Below are 11,184 nucleotides of genomic sequence, written 5' to 3'. Positions count from 1 at the left end.
TCCTTGCCTTTCTTAGCTTTGGAGCATCTGGACAAGGAGAAAGAACCTCCAATTTAGCTTGGGAAGTGATACAAGGATTCATACATGTCTGGAACAAAACGGATCAAGGGATCTGTATTCAGATTCCTACCTCTACCGAGCAGGGGATTAGATTCGGTTTGATACCTGTGAAGCTCAATATTGGAAAACGTAATATGACCAATGGCATTATAGGGTTAGTAGATGCTCCCTTTGAGTATCAATACCGAAGTGATTACACCTCCTCTGGTAGATGGTGGCGAGATGAAGCAGCCTTCTATGAGATCCCTCGGGACACGGGGTGGCCTGACTTAATAAACAAAACTTGTAAGCGATGGAGATTGGAGGTCAGTCGCGAAATTGGTATTAGTCATAGCCCACCGTGTCCTCCAGGATTCGAGGAAGCCTTTTCCAGACGATTCCCACCTTCTCCGTCCTGGTGGAAAATAACAGGCTGCCCTTCCTATCACAATATATCTTGTAATCTAGTGCCCTTTTGGCCTGCTTCCCCGGAAATTACCCCTTTTGAATTACAATATAATGTAAAATGGGATTCAGCTTGGTGTGTTCACATACCTGACAGAAAGGGACAATATCCTTCAATGGATAGTGCCCACACTGCTTGGGGATGGTCAGTGAAACACATGTTAAAAAACCAACCTCTTCACTTATTAAAGAAAGAATTTGTGGGCACACCTGACCCCAATGATGCCCATTTGTTAAACTGTACCCACATTGTAGATTGTACCACAGGCGCTGGCAATCCCATCGAAACATGGATCAGTTTGGAAGTTAGAACCTTAATTCGAGATATGTGCACCTGTTGGGGATATCCTAATTTTGGATACCGAAACCGGGATAACCAATGTAATCAGATCACCAATAATGTTAGTATCTGGCTAAGATGTGGAATTCCCATTAACCACTTCCCAAGACATAAGGTGGGGGAGGATAATCAAATACCTCGGGGAGACGCAGCTACTTGTCAAAACGCTTTGTATGCTGCCCCTGAGGGGACCGTCTGGGGGTGCTCAGATGGGAAAATATACTCGCACTTGAATGTTATCGAACAGGCTGGATTGCAGTGTGGTTTGGGAATTCCTACTATGTGTCCCAGGCGAATCTTTGAATATACCACACCACCTATTCACAGGAAGAAACGAGAACTTAATGACCCAAGTAGCGCCCAGAAATGGATTCAAAGCATTTTAAAACCTGATTATTATACTTGGGGACAGAAGGTATCGTTAGAGCTAGAAGCATTCTTTGCACCATCTGGGTATATCGTTCGGCACCAATGGGTGCTAGAAAACCTAACTTGGCAAGTACATGTATTAAGTAATTGGACTCGATACGCCTTTGGGGAACTAAATCTCCAAGTGCAACAGGTATCAAAAATGACATTACAAAATCGTCTAGCCTTAGATATGTTATTGCTAAAAGAACAAGGTGTGTGTGGTATGTTGAACTTGACTGAATCTGAATGTTGTATTACCATTCATAATGCTACGACTTCCATTGAAGAAGCCCGGGCAAAGATGAAGGAGATTGCCGACCAGACGAGAGAACTCTTCCACGCAATGCAACCAGCTGACTGGTTTGATGGCTGGAATCCAAACTCATGGCTACTTTCCATTTTAGGATCCTTGGGACTGACGGGATGGGGAAAATGGCTTGTAAATATTGGACTTATGATTTTAATTGGATTTGTATGTTTAATAACAGGCCTTGCCATAGTCAGATGTATGATTAGCCGCTTACTATCCTCAGCTGTCTCTCTCTCTTCTCCTACTGTCCGCTATATCAAGATCACCACAGACGAAGATGATATCAAAGTCCAGCGAATGTTTGAGCCACGGGGTGGTGTGACGGTCTGACAAATTCAAATGTCTCAAACATCCACTAAAAGAACTTTGGTGGACAAAATGACCTCTGTAAAAATGCTGGAGTTTTTGTGAACAGGACAATGTGGACAGAGGAGAGGGCCCCATGGAGGGGGGAATGCACTGCTCCAAGGCCCAATTCCTTATCTTGAGTGACCAGAAGAAGAAGCACGATTTATGTCTTCCTGGAGGGAGAGGGCTCCACGGAGGGTGGGCCAAGGCCCCAATTACCAGGAGAAGGAGCACAATTTATGCCTCCCTGGAGGAAGAGGGCCCCATGGAAGCTGGGACTGTGCTTCTATTTTAAGTGGTCATGCCAGCAGGCCACAATGAACACCCCCCCCCCCCGCCAAAGCTCACTGATCAATTCCAGTGAACCCCAGGTGTGGGAACTGCGCATGTTAAGATCATCAACTAACACTATAAAAGAGGAGAGAACAAATCCTCAGCGCGCGCCCGCCGGAACTGGACCTCTACGCTGGCTGGACCAACGCTGGACCCAGGACTGGTGAAACCCTTCTCCTCTTTCTTTCTCCTTTCTCTCATTCTCTCTCTCTCTCTCCCTTCTCTCTTTTCCACAGTCCCTACACCTCATCCTTTGAAACATAAACCGTTGACCAAGTCTGAGACTAGGAGTGGATCTAGCCGCCCCTGAGCTCCTCTTTGAGAAGGAGTCCAGAAAGCAAGGGGGTCTGCTCTGAACCTCGTGACTCAACGGGAGGGCTCCCCTTCTGATACATTTAATGTTCCTTTTTCCATTTCATTTTTCTATACTTCCCCCTTCTTCTCAAACAGCGGCTTAATGACATGTTGCAAGGTTCATATTAACAAGTTCATGTGTATCTGGACAAAGCTAGCTAGGTTGAATAAATGTTGATTGTTGTTTGAACTCCCCTGGTGTCGTTTCACCTTAATTCTGACAAAGGAAATCCACGAACCTGAGTCGCTCCAACTTTGGGACGCGACAGTGCAGGATTCAGCTACTTAATGTAGATCTTATTCTGTCTGAGGTTTCTGCAGTTTGATGGCAGGTGTGACACAATACCTGCAATAGGCCTGCATTCTTCTTGAGCAAAATGCAGGCAAGAAAAGAAATCAAAATGAACCTAAAATGACATTGGACATATAGGTTTAAGTAAATTAATCCAATTTTCAACACGCGTAATATAGCTTGAATTTCATGAAAGAGAAAAAGCTCCATGTGAAGCTAAATTAACTTGAGTTTATTCAGTGTCAAATTTGGCCAGATGAAGTCTTAGCCTTCAGGTTCAGGTGAGCAGAAATCTCATTTTGTTGTTATGTGTTCTTCTTTGTGTTTATCTTTGCAAAGATTTCCTCCCATGTCCAACAGGTAAAGTGAGAAGCTTGTACACATCTCTCTGAAATTCCTTTTCTGTACAGTCTAAAAGCACTCATTTTATTACCTGTCTCTGGGGCATATTTACTGCTAATGCTCAGTATGGCTGGCTGCCTTGTATTTCAAGTAATCTCATAGCCCAAAAGCAAATTGAAATTTTAATAAATCCATCAGGAAGATGTTATCTGTATTGGCAAGATGTTCCTTGGCCTAATGCTGCTGGGACACCTGGTTAAAAAAAATCCAAAAGCAATTCAAAGTTGGTGTTATATGGTTGCAGTTCGAATGCTTCTGAAGAATCATAATTCATAAAATCTTCATTTTGTTCTCTCTTCCTTAATTCACAAGAGCACCGCATGTAAGCCTTCCATGTACCCAAACATAGGTACACACCTGAGATATGCAAAATCTCCTCCTGGTGGCCTACTTTTTTTCCCCAGCAGCAGATAATACATTTTACATTGAACACAGTATGCACAGACCATCACTGCTGAGTCCCTCTCAGCACTTATGAACGTTGCATTACTTTCCACCCCATGGCAGAACTAGGGCACCATCTGGTAGTAAGGGAGCTCGGGGTAATGACTCTTTGAGCTACATGGCAGCTAGGACTCAAGTATTTTACTTACGGAGCAAGTATTGTAATCATTCTCAGGTTTAAAAAAGGAAGACAGAAATGTCCTTAGATACTTAGAAGCTGAAGTCATCTCACCCAAATTTAGCCTCTCGAACATCTGACTATTTTAACGAGATACCTGGATATCTAGAATCAACTAGATACTCAGTGTAGCTTTCTCAGTGGAGAGACACAGATACTTTTGTGAGTTTCAATAGCCTCTTCAGGTGACAATTTTGATACTGAAAGACTCACATTGCCCATTCTCTCTTCACTTTCCAAATGGAGTTTGTAAATAACTACCTGAGGCTAGGTACAAATTAATAGTGTGTGAATTAATTATATGAAGGCATTCTGGCACCAAGAACAGAGATCTGTCTTCTGGTGTGTCTTGTCCTCCAAGCTAAAGCCTCTAGATGACACTTAGACACAGAGACCATGGCAATGATGTAGCTGAGGCTGTCTGGTTGAACATTTTATTTCTATCATGGAACTGACAGTGGCCAGTTGGTGGGAAACTAAGGGTATCCCATGTGAAAGTCAACAGGGAGATTTTGTATTTTTGAGCCAGATTTATTCCATCTCATGTTAGCAATCAAAACGGATGACATTCAGTCTCTGCAGTTCAGCTAGGACCAGCTCTGCACCTGTGCAGGCCAAAGTCACTGTGATAGAAACTGGTATTTCAGATTGTTTTGACTACACTCCCATCTAGTGGTATTTGCATAATACAACTTCCCCTTCTACTTTTTGGGGACTTCACTTTTTTCATGTGGTCTTTGAAATTCCCCATGTTCTTACGATTTTTTTTTTCCTTTTGAGGCTCACCAAGCTGATGCAAAGTTTTGCTTTGCCAAGAGATATTTATTCATCAAGCTGTTTCTGTCTGGCCTTGGAGAATAAGCAGTCTGAATATTGACTAACAAATTACAGTCTGCCTGGCCTTCTCAAATGCGAGCTAGGAAGCTGAGATGAAAAACCAAGACCTGGAACAATCATCTCATTTATTTGTGATACCACAGATAGGAACACAGTCACTCTGCAGAAAAAGAAGATCAAGCAGCATCTCCAGAGGATGACTGAAATAGCTGGCACTCAGGTAGCTGCCTGGCATTGAATCCAGGTCAGTTTTAGACTTCAACACATCTGTAGAACCCAGTGTTGACCTGATAGCAATGATGATCATCATAGTAATCTTCCACTTAGTTGTCATCCATCCTATCTATCAATAGAATTCCATCCAGGCCCAAAAGTAATCAAAATGTAGGCTAAGAAAGCGCTAATTCCAAACAGTGTACAGGAAAAGAATGGTTATTTATGTGCATATGAGGCTAGTGACAACAACCTCTCCAAGGCTTTTGTTTGCTTGATTATTCCCTGGGGTGTTTCACTGGTCTCAGTTCTGAAAAGGTTTTTAAGGAGTCAGGTGAAAGGAGGAACACTCTCTACCTGACAGAATGGAAAAGAAGAGTTGGTATATTCAGTTGGCTAAAAAAAAAGAAGGAAAAGATGGAAATTATGGGGGGTGGGGGTGAGGGTGGGGTGTCATTACCAAACAAGGAGCTCTAATTCTTCTTTTTTTTTCTTTAATGAGAACATCAAGATCTTAAAGAAACTAAAGAAGGATACAAAACCTTGAGAAGTGAAAGATTTTTTTAATTGGATTTCAATGTTCCTGTGGCTTCAGGTAAAAAACAGTGTTGGTCTGAAATGTTTGTTGATTGACACAGAAACGGGACACACTTCCAACATTTTCCATTGTCTGATGTTGGCAATTTGGCTAAAAATTGGGGTTTTGAATGAGTAAAAGCTTGAAAGAAAATTTCAAATTAGATCTGTGGAAAGAAATGTCTTACCAACTTTTGCTATCACAAGTAACCCAGATGTCAGTTATTGGATGGGTGGCCTTATATGGCCTTCACTGCTATAGTGGCTGGTTACCTCTCTGTAGTGCCTAAATGTTGGGAGCAACATCAAAAAGGAAGTGCAGTCTGCATGTCAGAAGCTGACTTCTGAGCTAGTATCTAAACTCCTTCTATTGTCAGCGGAAAGAAATAAATAATTTCCTTAGATGATTTAGCTCATACGGAGTAGATACATAAAACATGTTGGATGGATTACAATCCAAAGCACTTCTCTCTGTAGACTATAAGAGGAATCTGGGGTGAGTGCCTTAGGTGCAGATGTTCCAAGTTAGGTGACATTAATACCGCTGGAGATGGTTCAAATAGATGCTGCTAAATTGGAGTGCTAGATTTAGGAAGACAATGGGCTGAAAAAAAACCCCCACCAAGGTTGCATTTGTAATAGAGGATTGTAATAGAGAATTTGTAGTAGATTTGTAATAGAGGATGTTTTACACAAGAGGATGTGTTTAGGGAACCACAGGGCTGAAGATTGTCCCTCCCAGTCTGTGAAGGGTCATGGTTGGAATTTGTGTTGCCGGGTGCATGGGCTTGAAAAATGCACCCCATTAATGAATTGCCAATACCTCCCCCAACTCCATGCGCATCTAGATAAAACTAGAGCTGACAAGAAGACTCTATACAGAAGGAAAAAGAAGTCGATTTTGTGTTCACTTCCTTTGCCAGTATAGCCTTAACCACAGTACTGTGTCTAGTTTTGGCCACTGAATTTTGGGGGGAGGGTAGGTATTTTTGTACTAAACAAATCCAGAAACATCAGCCAAAGCCTCAGGAGTTTTGGAAAATGGGATTTGTAAGGAAATCTAGAGAATGAGGTGATTCAGTACACATGAAAGGAAAATAAAAAAGAACATTATGACAAGCAGTAGGATTTATCTAAACTGTATTCTTCTGATTAAGGGTCTGGCAACTAAATTATCTCTGACTTCTTAATGACAAGAAATAGGTATTTTCACAAGATGATTCACTCTGTTTTAGGGTGAATTAAACTCCTTAAATCTGGAATCCTTCATTCTACCCATTGATAAGACTGAAGGGTGAGACAACTGGAAGGTGCTTTTGTGTGTGTTTGGGGGTTTTTTGGCAGCGCGAACGTATGCTGACAATGGTATAGTTGTTCTTCATATGTATTTTCATTGGTGGAAGCTGGATTCTTTTTCAGCCTCCTTCAAATAAGAAAAAATGTCTGCATTAACAGTCATGCTACATAAGTATATATAGTGTGTATATATATATATTATGCATCAATACATATTAGCAATGGAAATATGGCTATGTTACTACCGGAGCAATCAGACCAAATACTTCTTTTTTTCACCACAGAAAGGAATACGGCAAAACTTCTGATGGCACCTAATGAAAGAAGTTGACTTTTAATTTGCTTGCACAGGCTAGAAACATGTTAGAAAGTACACTTGTGCCAGAGAAGAAGCACAGGTATTACCTCGGTTTTAAGTGCTCTTCTCAGTATGTGGAGTAATAAGTAATGTGACTCTTGGTATGTGAGAAATCTTTATGGAAATCAGATAACAGGTCTGATAATCCAAAGACTTTTTGCTTCTCTGTTCTGTGAAGAAACTTTCATTATTTGAGTCTTAACTGTCAGGGTCTTCATTGGTGCTAACATTTCCTGTTTTATCTCTAGTACAAAAGTTATGATAAAGCAAGAGTGGAAAAACAAAACAGTTGTCACAGGGTTCATCCTCCTGGGATTTGGGAATCGCCCTGAACTGGATTCTCTTCTCTTCCTGATGTTTCTGTCAATCTACATTGTAACCATAACTGGAAACACTTTCATCATTGTGCTGATGGTGGCTAATCGGCACCTTCACACCCCAATGTACTTCTTCCTGGGCAACTTGGCCTGCTTGGAAATCTGCTCCAGCTCAAATATCTTGCCAAAAATGTTGCTTAGTTATCTGGGTGGAGACAGAAGTATTTCAGTCAACAGATGTTTTACACAATACTATTTCTTTGGTTGCTTGGCAGCTGCAGAGTGCTATCTCCTTGCAGTGATGTCCTATGATCGGTACCTAGCAGTCTGCAAACCTCTGCACTACCCATCCCATATGAATGGCAAGCTCTGTCTCCAGCTGGGTGCTGCATCTTGGATAAGTGGCTTTCTGTCTAATTCTATACTAACACTCCTGATCTCAGATTTAGATTTCTGTGGGCCTAATGAAATTGAACATTTTTTCTGTGACTCATTCCCAATAATAAAACTCTCCTGTAGTGACACTCATGTGGCGGGACTTGTCACTTCTGTTGTGGCGGGTGTGTGCTCACTGCCTCCATTTCTGTTGACCTTCTCATCCTATCTCTACATTATTATCACGGTCATGAGAATTCCTTCTGCCAGTGGAAGAAAAAAGGCCTTTTCCACTTGCTCCTCACATCTCATTGTGGTGATTCTTTTTTACTGGTCAATATTAACTGTTTATGTACTTCCTCATCATGATACCCAAATATCTCCAAACAAAGTCTTCTCTGTTTTTTATACCATTCTCACTCCCTTGGTCAATCCTCTCATCTACAGTCTGAGAAACAAAGAAGTAAAGGAAGCTCTGCGAAAACAGACAAGTAGATTGCTGGCTTTCAGAGGGCTGCCTTCTGTTTAAAAAAGGGGGGTAACAATCCTCAATGAGTTACAGGTTTGGACACAATTATATGTCATGTGAATATAGTTAATTTGAATAAAGCTTGGAAATACATAGCTGTACATCTTAAAAATAAATAAGCAGAGAAACAAAAGAGGTAAATAATCTTGCTGTCAGTTGGGGCGTGGTATGGAGAAAGAACAAGAATATATAGTGAACACTGTAAAGTAAGCAAAATAAATCCATGAATGTCATTGTATATGTATTATTCCATGTGATATCTTCTTGCCTGCCCCTTGCTTTCTTTTTCCTCACTACAGCTGAAATTCAGGTCAGAATAAGTTGAAACTCAATTTGTAGTGGACAGACCATTTCTTTATTAATGTTATGTTCTGAATTACTATTAGTTTTTACACCTATGGTGTAGATGTCAACATCCAAGATAGTCATCTGGACACCCCTGATTGCAAATGAAGAGTGTGAGAAACATTGCTTGAATCTGGTTCATCTGGTCTATTTCAGACATCTGGTTTTGGTAATTGTTTTGATCCCATTTATCTTGATAGCAGCCTCTTACATTCAGATAATCCATACCATCCTCCAAATGCCATCTGCCAAAGGAAGACGCAAAGCTTTTTTCACCTGCATTGCTCACCTGGTGTTGGTGACACTGTTCTACTGCACAACTGCCTTGATACATTTAAAGCCAAAGTCCGGTCTCTTGCCGAACAGCAGCAAAATGGTGGCTCTTTCTCACATAGTAGTAACTCCTGTGCTGAACCCAATCATATACGGCTTACGAAACAAAGTAAAGCATACTCTGAGAAAGATATCTAGGAGAAGACAATTCTTCAGCAAGGTGCCTCTTCCTAGATAGTCTCACTGATTTTTCTGAAAATTGTTCACACTTGAAAGGTTAAAAATTAAAGAATTAATGCATTCCTCAAAGTCTGTAAAGGGTTTGGACATCTTAGCTTTTGTTGGAAAATACTGAGAAATGTACATAATCTGTATAATGAATAAACGAATACATTTAATGTCACTGTCCAAAATATTACAGAGACTACAGAAATAAGCCATAAAATCTGTACCTTAACTACAAAATATTTAAGCCTTTTTCCCTTCTTCTACATAATGGTTAGCTTTCAAGGCTGTCTGAAATAAATCATTGTCATAAGAACATGACTCCAGCATAAATAAACCTAATTTGTAGCAAAATGCCAGCAAAGTCAGAAAAAAAATTGTGCATATTTTCAGGACAAATACACAAACGGATTGCTGGCATATTGGTATAGTTCATCCCATGGTAATCAGTTCCTCCCACCAGAAAGTAAAGAGTAAGGAGAGAGATTCAGTTGACTGGATATAGGAATGGGATTCAGTTCAAGATTATGACACCCTACTGTAAGTATCTATACATAAGTCAGCACCTACATGCCCATCAAAGTCAATGACAATCTAGTCAATACAATCAGCAGCATTTAAGGAGAAAACAACTGAGAGGACCTTGCTTTGGCTGCTTGAACACAGATAACTAGCATTGCTGGAAATGTCCTACATCATCTTATTTTGGTTCCAGTGCAAAAAGGTTTGAGTTTCCCATAAGCCTGTGTTATATCTGTCAGCCCAAATGTAACAGATAACCCTGGGGACTGCAGGCAGCCAAAGATGTTTCAAGTCACACCTATATTGCAGCTTAGTCAAGGGATGTGTACAGTGGTGTACCCAAAAGACCTCCAGCTGCCATACCACAAGAGTGTCAGGAAACTGAACCCAGGGTTGTCCTGGTTTTGGCTGGGATAGAGCTAATTTTCTTCCTAGTAGCTGCTATAATGCTATGTTTTGGGTTCAGTATGAGAAGAATGTTGATAATACACTGATGTTTTCAGTTGTTGCTACATAGTGTTTAGACTAAGCCAAGAATTTTTCAGCTTCTCATGCCCAGACAGTAAGAAAGCTGGAGGGGCACAAGAACATCTCCAGCTGTTTGTGGGTGGTTAGGGATCCCATGATGTCTGCATGATGTCACGGAATCACAGAATGGTTGAGGTTGGAAGGGACCTCTGGAAGTCGTCTTGTCCAAACCCTCTGCTCAAGCAGGGCCACCTAAAGGCAGTTGTCCAGGATCTTTCAAATATCTCCAAGGTGATTGACAGGCTGTCAGAAGTGAGTGTTGCTATTTGCAACTCTTTGTGAGCCAGTACCAGGAAGAATTACTCAAGGACTTCTCAAAACCGTATCTTAGAGGTATAACTCCAGACCTATTTGTGCAGTATGGGAACATGGGTATGAAAGAAAACAGTATTTCAGGACGCAGCAGTGGAGTGATAAAACATGAGGCACCTCCAGAAAGACTTGCCTTAAAAAGGGATCCTTGAGAAGGAGGATTTCTCTGGGCCATCAGGCTGTGCCATGGGAAAAACCCACCCACTACCAGTGGGAAGGCACTGCAGTGGAGTGAAGGACTGCTGGTCGGTGGACACTTGGGCTGGAAATGTGAGTACATACCCGTTTTCTGCATCATTGTCTCTGTGTTTCCTGGGCTCTTTCTGATGAGCCTGGCTTCAACAGTGTGAGGGAAAGGGGAGAAGGGAGTGCTAGGAAAAGCCCAAGATTGGTGTTTTGGGTTTGTGTGGTGGGGTTTTTGGTAGTGGGGGAGGGGCTGCAGGGGTGGCTCCTTTGGGAAGCTGCTAAAAGCTTCCCTGGCTCCAAGATGGACCCGTCTCTGACTAAGGCTGAGCCTATCAGTGACGGTGGTAGCGCCTCTGGGATAACATATTTAAGAGGG

At 41.6% G+C, this 11,184-nt stretch overlaps 1 protein-coding gene across 1 annotated transcript; it reads left to right on the top strand.

Annotated features, from left to right (window-relative positions):
• Positions 1-7,454: 7,454 nt before the first annotated feature.
• Positions 7,455-9,273, top strand: LOC142038395 (olfactory receptor 5AP2-like). The gene is made up of 3 exons (XM_075043820.1): positions 7,455-8,379; positions 8,717-8,727; positions 8,824-9,273. Exons 1-3 carry the CDS (start codon positions 7,455-7,457, stop codon positions 9,271-9,273), a joined length of 1,386 nt encoding a protein of 461 aa, XP_074899921.1.
• The last annotated feature ends 1,911 nt before the right edge of the window (positions 9,274-11,184 follow it).

Source organism: Buteo buteo, chromosome 13 (assembly GCF_964188355.1).
Source record: "Buteo buteo chromosome 13, bButBut1.hap1.1, whole genome shotgun sequence".
NCBI lineage: Eukaryota > Metazoa > Chordata > Aves > Accipitriformes > Accipitridae > Buteo > Buteo buteo.
The sequence above is the reverse complement of the archived record's forward strand: the minus strand, read 5'-3'. Positions and strand labels throughout refer to the sequence as shown.

Excerpts from the sequence above, each read along its gene's own strand:
- LOC142038395 (XM_075043820.1), top strand. The coding sequence starts at position 7,455 with ATGATAAAGCAAGAGTGGAAAAACAAAACAGTTGTCACAGGGTTCATC.